This window comes from Acanthopagrus latus, chromosome 16 (genome assembly GCF_904848185.1).
Source record: "Acanthopagrus latus isolate v.2019 chromosome 16, fAcaLat1.1, whole genome shotgun sequence".
Taxonomy (NCBI): domain Eukaryota; kingdom Metazoa; phylum Chordata; class Actinopteri; order Spariformes; family Sparidae; genus Acanthopagrus; species Acanthopagrus latus.
This window is the reverse complement of record NC_051054.1, coordinates 5,590,330-5,609,198: the sequence shown is the minus strand read 5'-3', so window position 1 is coordinate 5,609,198 and position 18,869 is coordinate 5,590,330. Positions and strand designations below refer to the sequence as shown.

Below are 18,869 nucleotides of genomic sequence, written 5' to 3'. Positions count from 1 at the left end.
CACTGCTGAGATGTTACACCGCCTTTTAATGTGACAGATGTCACTTAGAGAGGAATCGATAACAGTGTAGTTTTGGTTTCTTCTTTCAAAAATATTATCCGAGGCACTTTACCTTTGTAACCTAGAAATAAAATAAGTGTATTTAAATTTATAAAAAAAACAGGAGCTCTTTGGGTCCAGGGGCATTTCATGAAAGCTGAAAACGGCGATTAGACTTTATCCTTTTATTATTAAAGGCTTTTTGTGTTTTAATTTTTGCAAAGCAGTGTCTAACCTCTGTTTTCTGGTTTCGTACTGATCTTATTTCAAAGCATTGTTGCAGTTTTACCCCGACTGAGGACATTCACGCTTCAGGAAGCCTTTGGTTCCTCTTCATATTCGAAACATTTGAAAATGAGAATGGCACATAGAGCACGTACCTCAGCCAAAGCCCAACAGTCCCCGTTTGTACTCTTAGATTGAGGCTCAACACAGAGACTGAAACATTTAAAAGGAGGCAAGAGACCAGATCTCAAATGAAAAATTCAAACTTTATTTATTCATTTATTTCCTTTTCTTTGGGTTTCCGATCTCATCAAACACTGACGCTTTGGGTTTGTAGGTCGGGTCGGCCGCCACCTGAAATGACACTCAAAGGTCATCTTACAGATATGAGCTTTAAAGAAAGTTTTAAAAATTCCCTTTATCTGGAGATGCATTAAAAGTTAATGGGGTCGATTCTGGGCCCAGTCCCAGCGTCCATCCAAGCTTAGTTTAAATCTGTTAAGTAGATTTTATGTAATCCTGCTGACAAACCAACCATTTTTCATGATTTATTAATTGTTCAAGTGAGTCAAGAAGTTAAAAAACGCCTGAGGTCTTTTACCCTCAACGCTCTCAAACGCTGCTGGAGACTTTTATATCCGTGACATTTCTGCAGATCTTTGAACTTGCTTCACTTGCATGTTGCTTAAAATTCTCTCTGCATCTTCTGCTCGTCTTATCTTCACTGAGCCTTCCCGACCACATTTCCTCATCTTGAACCCAACGGGTTAACCGACTACACGTTGTCACGGAAACTCTGCCTCGTTTATGCGTTACCAGTCGAGTGATGAGGACTGACGGGCCATGTTAAGGAAGTGTTGTGTCATGGAGGAGCCCCTCTTTATCCCTGCCGGGGTTTTTTTTTTATATTCTCACAGGAGACTCGCTCTCCATTTCCTGCTGTCTGTATGTAGGCTGAGAGGCTAAAATAGCATACGGTACTGTACGCTGCTGTTCTATAAAAAGACCGTGGTGCAGAGGGAAAGGTGCCCCGACACCTGATGACAGGTACAATATGACGTGTCCTTGTTAGAGCTGTCACTGTCGCTCTCCAGAGACAGACGCAGACACGAGGTTATTAATCTTTGGTGATCTTTAGGTGACGTCCAGAGGACAATACACACAAGATCAGACAGTTGACGTCCTGTTTCCACTTGTTTGCAGCGTCGTTGCTTCATCCCTAAAATTACTCATTTGAGAAATCTTGGAGTTCTCATATGGAGAGTCAGTGCAGATAAATGTCAATGTGGAAATAGTCCGTCACAAGCAGATGGTCTGAATTTAGTGTTCTACTTGACAAATAGAAGCAAAACATACTTAAAGTTTAAAATGTATAAGCACTTGTTCTGCTAAAATATGCTTGTATGACTGGTGTTACATATGAAATACTTACTTTTTATTGGATGAAGTGTTTATTGTAAGTTTCCCTGTAAAATTAAATTTCCACTCTGACTGCTGCTTTACAGTGAAACACAGGAAACACAGGTGTAAAGTAGAAAAATATCAGAAACAATTAGAATAAAGAACAGATATTTATGCATGTATAGTGAAGATGTAAATGTATGCAAATATACAGTATCAATACAGATATAAAGTATAACACAGTACGTATACAGTAGGTAATTATTAGATCATCATCATCATATATTAATGTATAAAGTAACTAGTAAATACAGCTGTACAGTGACTGAACACCACCCGGCTCTGGTCTCACACCTTTTCTCCCCTCGTCCTCGTCCTCCAGGCGGAGACAGCGGCCAACAGGATCTGCAAGGTGCTGGCCGTCAACCAAGAGAACGAGCAGCTGATGGAGGACTATGAGAAGCTGGCCAGTGATGTGAGCACACCCCGATTATTTTCCCCTATAACTGACCCCTCCCGTCTCCCTGTTCTCCTTTTGAAGCTGCTCCCTCGCCTCCCTGCTCCCCCCGGGGGATGTTTGTGCTCGGTTCAGGTGCAGGTGCAGGTTCAGGTGCAGGTGCAGGTGCAGGTGCAGGTTCAGGTGCAGGTGCAGGTGCAGGGTCAGGACCACAAACAGGGTAGATCGATGGAGATACAGAGACAGACACTGAGGCTAAACCATTTAAACAGAACCTCACTAGTGATCTCAGTGTGTTTTTGCATGTTTTTGCTCATTTACAACAAAGAAAGGAAATTAAGTGAATCATTTAAGTGATTCATGGATTACAGATGGAAAATATTTGATGGTGACAACATTTTCTGTTTGTATTTTCTTGCATTTTTAGTACAAACAATCAATCAAAAAAATGAGAAAATATCCTTCAATTTGTTTGGTTATGAGAGCGATCATTAGTTTAAACCTCAGTAATTATCTTTTAATCTTTGTCTTAGATTTTGTGTCACATCCTAAAAGTTATGACTGCAACTGAACGCTTTTGTTTTGAAAAGTCGTCCAGAGTGAGCACTTGAATGCACCAACAGTACTTTAAGGTAGCATTGTTGTAATTCAAAACAAATGTAACTATAAGATGAAAAGTACATTTTAAATATTATATACAGTATTACCTTTTAAAAGCAATTGAGAATTTCATTTTTATACACACATTTCCTTGAAAACAGCATTTGAGGTGAAGCTAATTGTCTGTCACAGATAATGTATATCGATATCTGCTGCTATATTATATTAATGTTATTATTGTCCAGAAGTCAGACAAACATACTTTGTAAGATCCAAAATTTTGCAGTGTATCCTTAGTGAACTGTACTAAATGGATTAAAACATGCAAAAACACAGGTATAGTCCTTGAAATCAGACATGAAATGCTCTTTAAAGTTACTTTTGGCTGCAAGAAATGAACAACAAAACAATCAGCTAACCAATTATCTCAACCTTTATCTTCCTCTGCTGACACACATCAATCACATCTACCACACCTCATTTATTCCTTCTTCCTTTTTCCTTTTATTTGCACGGTTCTCCATTTTCCTTCCCTTGGATGCTGCTTGTTTCTCTTCCATCCCTTTTCTTTTACTCTCACCCTTCAAAACACGCACACTTTGCCCACACACCACCACCACAAACACGCCAGCTGTTGGAGTGGATCCGTCGCACCATCCCCTGGCTGGAGAACCGCCTGCCCGAGAACACCATGCAGGCCATGCAGCAGAAGCTGGAGGACTTCCGAGACTACCGCCGCCTCCACAAGCCGCCCAAAGTGCAGGAGAAGTGCCAGCTGGAGATCAACTTCAACACCCTGCAGACCAAGCTGAGGCTCAGCAACAGGCCCGCCTTCATGCCCTCGGAGGGAAAGATGGTCTCGGTAAGTCACGACAACTTGTGAAAAGAACAAACTCGCACACAAGGATCTCAAAGTTCCTGAAGAAAAGTTTGAAATCTGTGGCATCACAGTTTGTGATAACAACTCTCAAGCATTCCTCTTTGCCTCTTACAGGACATTAACAACGCATGGGGAAATCTAGAGGGAGCAGAGAAAGGCTACGAAGAGTGGCTCCTCAATGAGATTCGCAGGCTGGAAAGACTCGATCACCTGGCAGAGAAATTCCGCCAGAAAGCAGCCATCCATGAAGCCTGGACTGAAGGTGCTGAGCGCTGGAGAGGAGCTGAGAAATACTCACCGTCTGAATATAAAGCATGCAGCGCCACAGAAATGTCACTTCGTAGATTTCAGAGGCGTTTTTTTTTTTGTTTTCTTATGTCAACTTGAGTGTGTTCTCTGTGTCTCCCCCTGCAGGTAAGGAGGAAATGCTGCAGAAGCGCGACTATGAGACGGCCTCTCTGTCGGAGATCAAGGCCCTGCTGAAGAAACACGAGGCCTTCGAGAGCGACCTGGCTGCACACCAGGACCGCGTGGAGCAGATCGCTGCCATCGCACAGGAGTTAAAGTAACCCTCCTCTTCCATGGTTACACTGATCGTCTCTCTATCTCACTTTGTGTTACTCTTCTGCTGATATTAAGAGAAAAGAAAAAACAACCTTTTAAACACATTCACACAAAAAAAGACACAAAGAAACTGACAGACAAAGACACAGCTGAATCGCAAAGGCATTTAAGTGCGACAATGGTTAAAAACAGCTAACAGCCTAAGTGAATAATGTAAATTCAAACCGCCGTGATGCAGATAATTATAATGAGTCTCTTGTTCCCTCGTCTCTTCGCGCTCCAGTGAGCTGGACTACTACGACTCCCCCAGTGTAAACGCTCGCTGCCAGCGGATCTGTGACCAGTGGGACGCGCTGGGAGCTCTGACCCAGAAACGCAGCGAGGCTTTGCAGGTGAGACGAGTTTAAAGGGGGGAAATAAACCCCGAGAGAATAATAATGAACGAGTGAGCGAGGAGTCAAATGCCTCCCCCTCTAAAGTCGCTCACTTTGTTATCCCTGTTTTTAAAGTTCCCTCTGTCGTTCTTGGAGCAGAGATAATTAGATATTTGGACATGAAAGTGTTCTCCGTCACAGTGAGAGCCCGCAAAGGGAGATTTTCAGGATTCCTGCTGTGCCTGAAAATCCTTTAAAGTTTGGAGATTTGGGAGTTTTTATTTGAAGAACATGATCCTAAATCCATCACAAAATGAATGAATCCTCTAACTTTGACGTTGTGGGTCAATGAAACACCTGTGAATTTGTCCAGTAACCTTTTTCTTTTAATGCTCCACAGAGAACCGAGAAGCTGCTTGAAACCATCGACCAACTGTACCTTGAGTTTGCCAAAAGAGCGGCTCCATTCAACAACTGGATGGAGGGCGCCATGGAGGACCTGCAGGACACTTTTATCGTCCACACCATCGAAGAAATCCAGGTGAGCACAGCGAGGACGGGTATGAAAAGAGGAGCGTCACTGTGCTTTAAGGCGGACTCAGTAGCAGTAGGCGTTGGGTGTTTTTTAAGATAAAATCATGTTGCTGAAAGTTTCATTTCATGTGTTTTTGTGTTTGCGACGCAGGGATTAAGCACGGCCCACGAGCAGTTCAAAGCCACGCTGCCAGAGGCCGACAAGGAGCGCCAGGCCATCCTGGGCATCCACAACGAGATCGCCAAGATTGTGCAGACCTATCACGTGAATATGGCCGGCACCAACCCCTACACCACCATCAACCCACAGGAGATTAACGCCAAATGGGACAAGGTAATTGAAAATGAAGACCAGGGAAATACACAGCTTTTAAACGAGGAAGATCTCTAACATGCCAATTTCTGAGACTGGTGGTAGGTTTATAGTTACCTCCCATATTCCACATCCTCTCTAAGAGGTTGCAGCCCCAAAGTTCGAATACGAATCTCTAATTTTCTAAAGTTTATCGTTGATATGTTTGACCACAATTTCATATTTTTAAAGGAAGCTGTCTCTGTCTTCATTATCATCACATCAAGGTGTATAAACACATTTATGTTTTCTGTGACTCTCTTCCTGCTGCAGGTCAGGCAGCTGGTGCCTCAGCGCGACCAGGCCCTGATCGAGGAACACGCCCGGCAGCAGAACAACGAGCGTCTGCGCCGACAGTTTGCCAACCAGGCCAACGTCATCGGGCCCTGGATCCAGACCAAGATGGAGGTCAGTGCGAGCAGAAATGACCACGTTACAAGTTCAGAGTGAGGGCAGTGTGGGGTCGAGCGCTGAGCCGCACTGTCAGTACAGTAGTGTGTAATTTAGTTTGTGTCTGTAGTTTGAGTGCCTTTTTGTGTTGAGCTCTGTCTCGAACTGACATTTAATCCTCGCCAGTCCAGAGTTTAATATGCCCCGAGTTTAAAATAAGACATGGTAAAACTTTCTGACTCCAGCTTCAGGATGATTTTTACTCTTTCTCTCACGGTCACTGATATGTCAAGAACATTTATAAACCGTCGTAACCTGCGCGTGTGACTCTGCAGGAGATCGGCCGCATCTCAATCGAGATGCACGGCACCCTGGAGGACCAGCTGACGCACCTACGCCAGTACGAGAAGAGCATCGTCAACTACAAGCCAAAGATCGACCAGCTGGAGGGAGACCACCAGCTCATTCAGGAAGCTCTCATCTTTGACAACAAACACACCAACTACACCATGGAGGTAAAAAAAACAAACCTGCAGACACTCACGACACAGAAAAGGCAGATTATTTCTGCTTCATGTCTGATGAATACTTCTGCCTTCACGTCTGACCTTTCGGTGAAATTCAAGTCAGTGTCAGATGGTTGTGGTTCGCTGCTGAGAACAAAGCAGAGGCTGGCAGGAGGTTTGAACGGCCACAGCGAAGTCTCAGGCAGTTTAATACTGAACTTTTTTGACGTTGGAATCCACCATCCAGTCCGCCAGTGCACATAATTAACTTTCTGGCTCATCGGGCCAAGTGCTGGAAGAAACTACAACCCCCCCGCCTGCCAAGAATTATTTTTACGGGACACAATAATTCATGTGAGTCTTGTTATTGAGATTCTGCACATCGACTGACCCATTTTCAAAGCCATTATGTGGGAGTGTGTCTAGAATCGGCTTCTGTGCGAAGCGTTTAGACAGAGACAGGAGCAGATTTAAAGTGTAAGTGCCAAATTTGCTAATGTGTTTATGCAGTTATTTAGTCTGCATCTTTTGCATTTTTAAATCTCCTTCTATTTTGGTGTATACAGTGTAAGACTAATTCATTACCCAGGCAGAAGAAGAGTTTAGATCACTGATTCCTGAACAGTTTTAGTCACAAGTACCCTGCGTCACAATGTGCCCAAAGAATAAATCACTAGACAGGCGTTCAGCTGTACGACACTGTTTCACTGCAGAGTAAAAAGTGGTTTGGGTCACTTTTTTCTCTTTTTATCAATATGTTGTCAGTTTTTTCAGACTTGTAGGATTTTATTGCCTTTGTGTCAGGATGTTTTTACTACTTTCAGCTTGGCCAGTCTGTCACCATTATTTTATAGGCTCCATTCCAGAAAATAGACATGGCTGGAGGCGTAATGTTTTCAGATTTCTCCCCGTTCGTCTGTCTGTCCCATTCTCGTGAACGCAATATGTCAAGGGAAGTTCCTCAAATTTGGCGCAAACGTTCACTTTGACTGAAGGATGCAGGATGTGGTCACTGTGACGCCACACAAAACACATTTTTGACCATTTCTCAAGAATTATTTGATAATTATGACAACTTCTCACACAAATCTGATAGGTCTATTGGGTTAAAGTTATGACAATTTATATCCAAGCCCTTGAACAAGGCCCTTAAACCGCTCCGGTGAAGCTGCTCTATAGCCGGCAGACTGGACTGGTTGTTATTCATGAAAAAAAAGCATTGCTCTTTGTTGCACTCCCTGAATATTAAAAGGTAATAAAAAACAAATGTTTTGCTCGAAGTCGAGGCTTTCGGAGGCTTTCAGAGACACAACATGAGAACAGCCCGAGACCAGTCTGTGTTTAATCAAAGCATTCAAATTAAAATGTCTTATAACATCAGCTTCCACTTGAGACTGTTAAATGTCAGCGATTTCTGCATTTTCCTGACGCAGTAAAACTTATCCTCTGTGCAGGTTTGTTCACAACAACCCGAGGCTAAAGCTCAGCGAAAACAAATCCCCCTGAGACTCTTCCTCTGTCCGTCTCTTCCCTTAACTTCTTCGGCCTTTCGTGTCTCTTTTTTTTTCTCTGCAGCACATCCGCGTGGGCTGGGAGCAGCTACTCACCACCATCGCCCGCACCATCAATGAAATCGAGAACCAGATCTTGACGCGAGACGCCAAGGGCATCAGCCAGGAGCAGCTCAACGAGTTCCGGGCTTCCTTCAACCACTTTGACAGGGTCAGTACCGAATCACCACGCAGGCACAGAGACCAGGAGAGGGGTTTGTAGGTGGTCCGCCGCTCAAACACAGACAGCTGTTTGGATTCGGCCCACGGCAAAGATGCGCGCTGTGACGCGAGATGGGGACGTGGACAGGAAGGTTATTTGCTGGTGAAGGTATAATTTGACTTCTGGGAAATATGTTGCAGAGAGTTAGATGAGTCAGTCTTCTCATCTAACGCTCAGCGAGAAAGTGAACATGTGTATTTCCCTACTTCATGCAGAGTCACACGTTTGTCTTTTATGCATTCAGAGTGACTCAACAAAGCAAAGACGTGAAGGTGAGAACATGGCGTTTTCTGGGTGATGCTGCCTGAGGCTAGTTGGTTAACGGCAAACTTCTAACGATCCTTTAACAGAGTGTACGGTTTGTGAGTGAGATGCATCGGGATGTGCACTGACCCTCATCGCCTGGTTGGAAAGAGACGTTAAGTCGAGGAAAGTGACAAAGAACGTCTTAGTTTGGGTCAACATTAAATTCAGAGCAGGTAGAATATAAATGTAGGCTCTATTTTACACCTCAGAGTATCTCACCATTGAAGGCTGTTTCTATAAAACCTGCCGTCTTCGCCCCCTCCTGCCTCCAGGACTTAGTGTTTACACTGGGGCTCAACGTGTCACGAACAGCACCAATTATGGATGAGTTTTTATTTAGCTCCCTCTCCTCCTCCCCCCTCTCCTCACCCCAGCTCTCCCGCTGACTCCAACCATTACCTCATGCATTTTTCCACAGTTGCCCTATTGTTAATCAATACTTCAGGTCGGTGATCAGAGACCGCGGGACGCCAACTGTGGACCTGAACTTGTGCTTCTGTTCCATATTTTGTGAGGATTAAGGCTCCTCGAGTGAGGCTCTCAGCTCGACTTGTGGTAGGAGGTGTGAGTGTGAGGAGCGTCGAGCTACAACAGATTTAGAGGAAGGAGTCATTTTTCTTTTCAGTTTGACTTTGGTTTGATTGGGATGAATTTAGTTGGTATCATATTAGTTTGTAGACCGTACCAGTGCTGGCATTAGTTGATTAAAGAGTAAAAAAACAATGTATGCTGATGCGGAAGATAATAATAATCATTAGGTGCAGCTCGGGACTGTGTGCTCAACGTTAAATCAGTTTATGAGTGAAACAAATGAATCTGTAAATGTTTGAAGTGTATTTTGCTTTGATGCTGCATAGAAAAGGTAAAGAGAGCCTTTTGCCTTTTAAGAGAAGTATATTCTGTGATGTTACGTACGTGTGCCATCGTTGATCTGAATAACCCACCACAGGGCCCCGTAGTCTGCCTGCCACACTGCACATTAACGCCTCTGAATGCCCTCGCACAGCATGGCAGCACTGCTGCCACCGTGTGTTCACCTGCCAGATCCTAATGAATATGCACTGTGTTCTCTGTTCTCTATCTCGTGCATGGCCCTCTCCCTTCACTCCCCTCAACTCCTTTTTACCCACCCGTGCATGGTGCACTCCCTCCCCCCACCCTCCAACACCACCTCACCCACCTCCTCGTCCCACCTCATCCACCCCCCTTCACCGTCACTGACACCGCTGTATGTGTTGCTGCATGGCCCCCCGACGCCTCGCCTGGCACTGGCCTCCCACACCCCAGGACCACTCGGGCACTCTGGGCGCGGAGGAGTTCAAGGCCTGCCTGATCAGCCTGGGCTTCGATATCGCCAACGATGCACAGGTACTTAATCGTAGCTCCTCCCCCGCTGCGAGAAGTTTAACTGGTTTCTTTTTTTTTTCCTTTTGGTCTTTTTCCCCTCTTGTATTTCTATCCTCCCTTTATTCCCACCTTTACTACGGATCCCTCTTGCCTAAACTCCCTTTGTGACGCCTTCCAACATCCGTTTTTGTGGATTGTTGCGGTTTCTTCCTTAATTCTACACTTTGTTCCTCCTTTACTCTCCCAATGGTTTCCCTCCACTATCCCTGCCACCCCTACCTCTTTCCTCTCCTCCTCCTCCTCCTCCTCCTCCTCCTCCTCCTCCTCCTCCTCCTCCTCCCTTCCCTGTTTGTCTGTCGCTGACCTTGTAGAAGAGATCAGGAATCATGGATGCTGAAGACTTCAAAACCTGCCTTATCTCCATTGGTTACAACCTGGTAAAACCATGAGCACTCTTCAAGCATCAACATTTGTTTGTGTGTGATTAACAGAAGTGGTAATGAATAGATGTAACCTTGACTGTGTTATTTTTTTTTAATGATTTCTAGATGGTTTACTTTCCATAAAGCTCCGTTAAATGAACGTGTTAGAATTTGAAAGTCATACAGCACTTAGATTCATTTAAACTCTCTTAAGTTACACATATTAATGCTAACGAATGGACAGAAGAAGGCCTGTTGCTGGCTGTGAGTTTCACAGTTCTTCTCTGTTGCCTTCAGGGTGAGAACGAGTTCTCCCGCATCATGAGCATAGTGGACCCAAACCGGATGGGCATCGTCACCTTCCAGGCCTTCATCGACTTCATGTCCCGCGAGACGGCCGACACGGACACTGCCGACCAAGTGATGGCCTCCTTCAAAGTCTTGGCAGGGGATAAGGTACGACATCTTGCTTTAATACCATTAAAGTAGAGTAACAAGGGAGGGATAAAAAAATGTGAAGAAGTGAAAATACAAATACAGAAAGAAGGCAGCAGATTTGAAGCGAATAAAAGCATGTGAGAGGAGTTGCTCATCTTCTGTCAAATATAACTCTACAGTTCCAGTCTTTAATTTCCAAAATAATTAGTAAATAGTAGGAACAGGAATAAAATGCACTGCAGGATGTGTTAATAGGTAAAAGGTTTGTCAAATCAACCTTGAAGGTGTTGTCAGTATTGTGTTTCCACTGCCTGTAAGTGGCCAAACAATTAGTTAATGCAGGTTTAAAGACTTGACTAAGTAGTCTGTTTAAATCAGGGAACTTCTGAGCCAGAAACCACCAGAAAAAGGGGGCACGTAAATCCTTAAAAAATCCTTCAACTGGCAAATTGAGACACGCATGAATACCTCGTCAGACTTCTTTTCCTTGTTACCTGTTGAATTTCTCCTGTCAGCTCGATTTCACATTACAGAATCTTTTTAATGCTTTCAGCTGCTATTCTAACCTAAAACGTAACGTTATTGTTCTACCCCTCGACAGAACTACATTTTAGCCGACGAGCTGCGCCGAGAGCTGCCTCCGGACCAGGCGGAGTACTGCATAGCCCGCATGGCCCCTTACACCGGCCCCGACGGCGTGCCCGGAGCCCTCGACTACATGTCGTTCTCTACCGCTCTGTACGGAGAGAGCGACCTCTGAACACTCTGTCGTCAGTCGTCCTGACTCGGGACCACCAGCCTACCTGCTCTGATCACCGCCACGTCCTCCAACTGCCCCTCCACCACACTCCTGTCCTACTATGCTCATTTTTTGTATGTCTCTGGCCTTATCTTTTTGTCACTATCCTCTGTGTCCTCCTTCTCCTCCTCCCTCCCCCCCAAACCTCTCCAGCCTCCTCCCTGCTCCCTCACACTCTGTCTACGTTGTATTTGCTTCCCACGCAATGCAGCAGCAGCTCTCCAGGTTTACAAAGAGGGAGAGAGAAAAAAAAAATGTATGTTTCTGTTTTTATTTTCTTGTTGTCATTGTTTTTCTTCATAAAATGAATAAAGTTAACATATTTTATTATACTGAACAAAAAAAGGTATTTTTCTTCACCTGATTGAAAATAAGAGACGAAAATTGTAATAAAGAAAAATTGCTGTACGTTCTCTTCTTATTCTCTGTTTGCCACAGGGATCACTCATGCTCTTCATGGATTCATCATTACAGTTATGATGTCTTCATCATAAAACATAAAATGATTATGTTGGCCTAAATACTCCCACGTTAGGTTAGAGATGACCTGCATGAAGAGAAGTGGAGGAGCTGGTGGAGCATCGTTAAGTATAAAAGTTGTTTACCTTCTTCTGAGTGATATCTGTAGGGGCTTTATTAATCAGTTCAGGACTTTTGTTCTGTTCAGGAGTTTTGTTTTCTTAAATTGGTCTTATATGAAGCTGCCGCTGGAGGGCTGGGGCCCATTAGTAGTAGCCAGTTTTGCCCTTTGGTAATCCAGTGTTGGTTCAGCCCTAAAAAAAACAAAAAAAACAAACCTGATGTCATTCAGGTGCAGCACTTGTCCTGAGCTCAGGCAAAGTGCTGTGAAAAGCTGTAATGAGACAAATTAAGTGAAAACACCTGATAGAGCCAACAGAGAGGTGTGTTCTATGAAACCAGCAGCTGCAGAGACAGTTGGAAAACACTCAAAATGTTAAAAAAAAAAAAAACCCTGTCTCAGATTGAGGCTGATCTGACCTACATAAACAACACATAAGCCAGAGGACTGGCTATTTAAATTGATTCATATTGTTATTCTTGATGCCTGTCAACAGGTCAGTTTATGAAGAATCAGAAGAGAAGTTTCCTTGTAGCTTTTAAAGATGAGACAAGAGAAGACAAGATGAAATCAACAACAACAGAGGTTTTGACACAAACCCTTTCAGTAACATTACAACATCTACCTTTGGAGTACTGAAACCTCCAGAAACCTTCAAAATAAAACTGGCTTGATAAACATTAAAACATTCATTCTTCAGTTACATATAAACATTTTCAAAAGGTAAGTGAATAACTAAAATAGACAAAAAATGTGGACATAAACAACAGATTAATTAATATACACTTTAATAAGTATTAAAGCAAATTAGTGCAAATTAACAATTTATTTCAAATTTAGAAAGTAATTAATGCCTTCTTAACATTAATTCTAATTTCAATTTTAATTCTCGTCATTAAAGCATTCTACTTCGACGAACACACACCGGAACCTTCGTGTCTCGACAGCTCTACGGACAGTTTAAGCGTCGGACCTGTTCAGGAAACGCCTCCGAGCTGTGACCTGCTCGGTGGTGTTACCAGTAAAATGGACTTGTAGCTGAAAAGAAAAGCCATGTTTAACATAAGGGCGATGCAGAGAAACAAAACAGTTAGATATGGAGTCCCCATGCTCGTAAGTAACTTTAATGTTAAAGTGTTTATTGAGCGTTGATTAGCTGTGTTAGCAAACACTTTAGCTAGCAAGTGCAGGATACATAAGGCTGCTAAAGGTTAGTATTTTGTCAGTCTGCTCATGATAATTAAGTGTTTTAAGTGATCGCCCATCAATAACTAGCTTTGAGTATTACCATTTGTGACACTAGTGAGACTTTTTCCCCCCTATTTCCATAATATAATAAATGTTTCCCGAACCCCAAATCGGGTTTTAAACAGTCTTTAGCTTGTCTGGTTTAATGTAGTCCAGATCTGACAAGTGGTTTTTGTAGAGCTGCTTCACTGTGATCTAGATTGGTAAATTCGGCCTTTTTGTGTCGTCTTTTATAGAGATTAGGGGATTTCACAAATCTGAAGCTGTGTATCAAATTTGTCCACTTGTTAACCAAGGCCAGGTTTGACAAGTGTAAATGTAGTGGTTTTAAATAAGCACATGGTGTAAAAGGAGGAAATGCAATGGAATCATCTTTCTCTATTGCTTATATTGAATAAAATATACGTTTCCAACATCTAAAAAACAGTGTTAAGGCTTTAACTATGATGTGTTGATATACTGTATAAGAGAGAACTGGTTGTTCAAGTTGTGCTTTAAAGTTTCCCTTAAATGCTTAAAGCTGGAAGCTGCAAGTTTCAGCCTTCATGAAGAGTGTGTTTTAGGGAGGTGTTTTTCAACTTTATGGTCATATTAGAGGCTGTACTGTAATTTGCAACAGTGTTGAATTAAATTGAATCAAATGCTTATTTGTAAAATGTATCAAGGTCAGCTGGGAACAAATGTAACTGTGATGTGTCTATTGTTCCAAACAAGCACCCTCCAACATTTTATTGTAGCAAATGCTCTTCACTGCCTTGACATCGGTATTTAGGATTAAGTTAAGTAACATTATGTTTTTTTCAAATATGTTTTCAGTTGCTCGTAGTTGGAGGTTCCTTTGGCCTGAAAGAGTTTACACAACTTCGGTATGACGAGCAGAAGATTCGAAAAAAGGTTTGTTGTAGAATCATTTTTACACGACACACTTTTAATATTCCAGCGTCAAGGTGTAATGTGGTATGAACGTTGACAGTTATCATACCAGTATTTACAGCATTGAATTCTACCATATGTGGTGGGTCAATTAAAAAATATATATTTCAATGTCATATCAAGTTTTGTATCTGTCAGTGCGTAATATTTTATGAAATTGTTTTTAAACTTTTGTTCAGCGTGCAATGACTCCCCTCAGTGGTTAGACACATAACTGCAAGTGTGAATCATAATTTCTACCAACAGAGCAGAGTAAAATTGGCACGTTTCAGTATCCGTGAGGCTGGAATCTCTCTGTTCAGTGTAGCTGATTTTAGGCTTATTTATAATTGTATTTATAAAGCATCTTGATGAGAAACATTGTCCATCCATCATTTTACGCACTGCAGCCACACAGCACTGTCGGGCTTTTCTAACCCATCAATACAAGAGCAAGAAGTACGAACAAGCTCTAATAATTCATTAACTGACAGATACAATTCATTAAAATGACAGAAGACCGGCTCTTTGTTAGAAGCCATTACAATCTGATGAGCTGGCTGTGAGGGGAAGTAGCTGTTTTGTGCTGTTTTACTCAGACGCACGTCATCTGGGCAGGAGCCAGATGGCAGGGGCATCTTTTCTTATTACTGTCCATGTGAGGCGGCACTGGACTGTGGATGACGGCGGCAGGGTGGAGGGGAGGCAGGCGCCCTCGTCGCCCCTGGCACCGTGCCTGAGCAGCTGCCCCCACACCGCTCGCTCCCGTCTGACGCGGCCTGCGGCACGCTGAACCGCTCTCCTCTCTCCTCTCTCCTCTGTCCTCTCTCCTCTGTCCTCTCTCCTCTCTCCTCTGTCCTCTCTCCTCTCTCCTCTGTCCTCTCTCCTCTCTCCTCTGTCCTCTCTCCTCTCTCCTCTGTCCTCTCTCCTCTCTCCTCTGTCCTCTCTCCTCTCTCCTCTCTCCTCTGTCCTCTCTCCTCTCTCCTCTCTCCTCTCAGACCCTGTGGAGCAAAGATTCAACTCAGCTGCTCAGTGCATGTGTGCACATGTAATTTAATGCGTGGAATATCTAAACACTTGTCAAAAAGTGCACTTGATCAAAAGCACTCTTCCAGTTCCTTCCTTGGTGGTCGATTTCATTATTTCTGTTCTCACAGATATTTGCCCACTTAAATGATTAAAAGCACCGTCTCAGAGTTAAGTCACTGTATGATCTAATTAGCATTTTCTCGTCGACTGTTTAATTTAGCCCGGAGGCACAGATGAACCTGAAGGCCTTTCGTCCTCCCTGTGCAGGTTTTCGTGTGTTTCAGGCTCTATAGCATGTGTCACACTAATTATTGTAGCTATTAATTCCCTGCTCTGAAGGCTGCGAAATATTCTATATATTATTTATTTGCTTTAGGAATGTAGGTCTAATTAAAAATCAATCATGGAACTATGAAACTCATCAGTCAGCCGAGCAACTGCGGCGCTATAGCTATGAAATATTAGAACTCATTAAAAGTAATGATTCAGAATGGGATTCATTTCAGTCCTATTCTCGGGCAAAATCAATTTGAATTGCAAAAACCCGGATAGCTCCAGTGGACTTTCTCTCCCCCCAAAAACCCTCTGACACATCACTTTTTTCAGTTTTTACTAGTTGTTGATACCAAATCAAGCAGAATCGTTTACAGAGCACAAACAGGTTAACTTGGATTTTCCCTTCAGGTTTGGAGAACTCAACTTTGACGCTGGTGACAAACGGTCTTTAGAGAGCTACTTCACCTCCTCTGCAGATGTCATCGTTTAAACATTAAAGACATAATGCACAAAGAAGAGGTGGAGGAGCTGCTGCCTGAAGGGGCCTCTCACCGCTTCAGTCACAAGCTGCAACTGTGCAAACCTCACTGTTTTAATATTCGTCATTCATCTCGAACAACAATCCTCTCCACATCTTTTCCTTTCCTCTCTTTGGTTTGTTTCCATTTCCTCTGTGTTGCTGTGAATGCAAGACGTTCTGCTCTGTTCAGTAAAGCCTCTTCTCCAATCTCGCTCTCTCTCACTCAGCTGGATCCGTCGCTGGAGGCCAAAGTGAACGTCCAGAAGCAGTCATCCATACTGGAGGAGGAGTATGAGGTAAGGAGAGACGGGCTGTGAGACGCTGAGGGGGTTGAGAGAAGATAAGGGAAACTAACTGTGTGGTCGCTCTGCAAGAAAGTGGTGCCGGTAAACAACACGTGCTACAGGGTGTCAGGAAAATGCTCTTTTTTTAACAGAAGTTTTGTCCGTAGAAAAACACATTTCACCAGATATCTAAAACTCACATGCTAGGAGGTTAGAGAAGTTAAAAAAAAAAAAAACATGGAGGATTGCATAAGAAAACTTCACACGTGTTTATATCATTTAAAATATTCAGGAGGAAACTGGGACTGTGAAAGTGTTTGCTTGAGTGTTCCAGCCTCCGGTCAAATTGTTTTTAGAAATAATTCAAGAAGGCTTGCACAGATCTCAATTTGGGGTATTTAGTGCTCAGCACTAATGTGAAGGTGCTTTCCAAGCTGAGTCCTTAATATTTAACACCTTCAATTTAAGTGTTCCTTTGTTTTTTATGTATTTAATGTAATATAACACGTGGCGCATATTTTCTCAGCCTTTAACATGTTGTGGTGAAGTTAATCTGCCTGATTTACAACTCATTATTTATCACTTGGCTCTTTATTGGCAATATTTACTGTTTATGCTGCAACTAGTCGATATAAACGTAATGTTTAGATTTGAAGACGGTGTACAGGTTGTTATAATTTAATCACTTACAACTGGACGGTGGGCTGAAGCCGCTCGACCACTCGACATGCCGCCCCTGAAGAAACAAACTGACAGATTAATTCCTGCGTCGTCTCACCTGTGTGATACACCAGATGCTCAGAGTCTTCCACATCTGGACATTTCAAAGTACGTCAAGTAAATTAAGATGGAATTCTAAATCGAGTATAGAATGAGTTTTTGTGTTCACGCAAACCTGTTTTCTACTCTCATGATACCTCTTGTAGACTGGAAAACTCCTGTACAGATTTCAAACACTGCGTTGGAGTATTGTGTTTTGCTTTTACACAATGTACAGACAGCATATTGATGGTGCAGAGTGAATCAGAATGAACATCTCATAGACCCAATGAAAGAAAGAAAACACACAAAACAATACAAAACATGGTGAGACTCGGCAACGTCTCGCATCAATGATAAATCAACCTGGTGCGGGGGAAGGTTTTCCATATGATCCAAAAAGGGTTGCAAAATGTTTTACTCCTCAGTGACGGGTTCTTACAGTAGCTAGTACAATAGCTCCCCTGACTAGAAGAAGTCCATTACTTCAATGTTTGTAGATCTTTGGATATATTCCACGCAAACAGTTTGGCATTGAACGGGACTATTTTGTGTTATTTATTTCCCTACACAAAAAAAAACACACTTTGTTGGACTCACACTTGAATCTTAATGGTTTCTCCCCAGATATACTGAAGATTTAATGGCATATTGATTTATTCATAGAGCTCTTTATTTATTTTTGATTTTCATCCCCTGAAGTTTCGGCCACTGCCAAGTGGAGCGTGGAAATGTTCCCTCATCTGAGCCACATCTAAAACAAAGGCGATATTTTAGAGTTGTGACTTTATATGGGGTGATAGAAAGTTGATGCTGAAACACTGTTTAATCTTGTCTGAAGTTTTAAAAGTTATTAAACCTTGTTTTTAAACTTGTTGCCCTGATTGAGTTTATTTTTTCGCCCCGTCTGCAGAAGTTGAAGGAGGCGAACTTGGACGAGTGGAAGAACATCCGAGGTCCTCGTCCCTGGGAGGACTCCAAGGAGTACCAGGAGCAGCAGCGCGCCCGGCAGAACAGGAAAGACTGAGGTCCAGGGATGACAGGCGGAGCGGACTGCACACACACACTGCAGCAGGGCGGAGCAGACGAGAGAGGACGGAGTCTGTGGCAAAGATGCCACTGAGACCTGATGACCTCAGGCGCTGCACCTCCAGGGCACGGATGCACCTTGTTTGATCTTTGCTTGTGTTTGACTTTAAACTTTGGAAATGTGCTCCTCTAAAAAAGTTGTGGTCGCGTACTGATGGTTAAAATGTTGCCCAAAACCTTGAAACAAGTTCAAGGTTAGTCCTAAATTTAAAGACTTATAGTTTTATACACAGGAGTATAAAGCAGTCACCTGTTGGCAGTTTATTGTGATCATCAGGAGTTTGTATGAAAACAACAACCAGTAGGTGGCACATCTGCGTCCTGCTGCGCCTTCACAGAGCAGAGAAGAAAATATATATCAGTGTATGATTTCCATGTCTCAATAAATTATGTCCTATTGATCCAAATTGTTACTTTTACTTTCATTTTGTTTTTGACAAAAGCTCGTAGACGCAGCGAGTCTTTGCGCTGCATTGATTTACCAGTTGAAAGTATGAAAGAATAAATAACACAACAGTCCAGCGTTTCCTCAGGCTTTATGGGTCTCGACAGTAATCTGTTTCTCTGACAGTTATTACTTTGCAATGCGGTGGATTTATTACGTTTGTAATGGAAATAGTATTACCTTTTGCCTTTTTTCATCCGACAAACCGAAAGAACATGATTTTTCGCTGTAAGTCTCCGGATTGTTTGTGTGACTGACGGATAATGCATGTGCTGTTTCCTTCATTCAGCCTGTGAAATGGGATGTGATGAATATTCTGC

General features: G+C 42.9%; 2 protein-coding genes across 6 annotated transcripts in view; both read left to right on the top strand.

Moving 5' to 3' along the window:
* The window catches only part of actn1 (actinin, alpha 1), a 52,909-nt gene extending 41,094 nt beyond the window's left edge, over positions 1-11,815 (top strand). For 2 of the 5 annotated variants that reach the window (XM_037125558.1, XM_037125557.1), the window contains exons 9-21: positions 2,048-2,140; positions 3,354-3,584; positions 3,717-3,864; positions 4,017-4,167; positions 4,450-4,558; positions 4,941-5,081; positions 5,226-5,408; positions 5,700-5,834; positions 6,152-6,331; positions 7,898-8,044; positions 9,689-9,769; positions 10,468-10,626; positions 11,210-11,815. In XM_037125558.1, coding sequence (XP_036981453.1) covers positions 2,048-2,140; positions 3,354-3,584; positions 3,717-3,864; positions 4,017-4,167; positions 4,450-4,558; positions 4,941-5,081; positions 5,226-5,408; positions 5,700-5,834; positions 6,152-6,331; positions 7,898-8,044; positions 9,689-9,769; positions 10,468-10,626; positions 11,210-11,368 — 1,917 coding nt within the window. In that variant the 3' untranslated portion in view covers positions 11,369-11,815. Of the gene's footprint in view, positions 1-2,047; positions 2,141-3,353; positions 3,585-3,716; positions 3,865-4,016; positions 4,168-4,449; positions 4,559-4,940; positions 5,082-5,225; positions 5,409-5,699; positions 5,835-6,151; positions 6,332-7,897; positions 8,045-9,688; positions 9,770-10,119; positions 10,186-10,467; positions 10,627-11,209 lie in introns of all 5 variants that reach the window. The other 3 variants (XM_037125560.1, XM_037125559.1, XM_037125561.1) reach the window with 2 other exon arrangements.
* A 664-nt stretch (positions 11,816-12,479) lies between these two features.
* Positions 12,480-18,511, top strand: LOC119034502 (cytochrome c oxidase assembly protein COX16 homolog, mitochondrial). The gene is made up of 5 exons (XM_037125576.1): positions 12,480-12,710; positions 12,889-13,100; positions 14,052-14,129; positions 16,200-16,268; positions 17,929-18,511. Exons 2-5 carry the CDS (start codon positions 13,041-13,043, stop codon positions 18,040-18,042), a joined length of 321 nt encoding a protein of 106 aa, XP_036981471.1. The 5' UTR covers positions 12,480-12,710; positions 12,889-13,040; the 3' UTR covers positions 18,043-18,511.
* Positions 18,512-18,869: the final 358 nt, after the last annotated feature.

What these genes read in the sequence shown, in the direction of transcription:
- LOC119034502 (XM_037125576.1), top strand. Translation starts at nt 13,041, where the DNA reads ATGTTTAACATAAGGGCGATGCAGAGAAACAAAACAGTTAGATATGGA. An exon ending in GATATGGAGTCCCCATGCTC is followed by an intron (nt 13,101 to 14,051) that starts GTAAGTAACTTT and finishes ATATGTTTTCAG; the next exon opens with TTGCTCGTAGTTGGAGGTTC. An exon ending in TACTGGAGGAGGAGTATGAG is followed by an intron (nt 16,269 to 17,928) that starts GTAAGGAGAGAC and finishes CCCCGTCTGCAG; the next exon opens with AAGTTGAAGGAGGCGAACTT.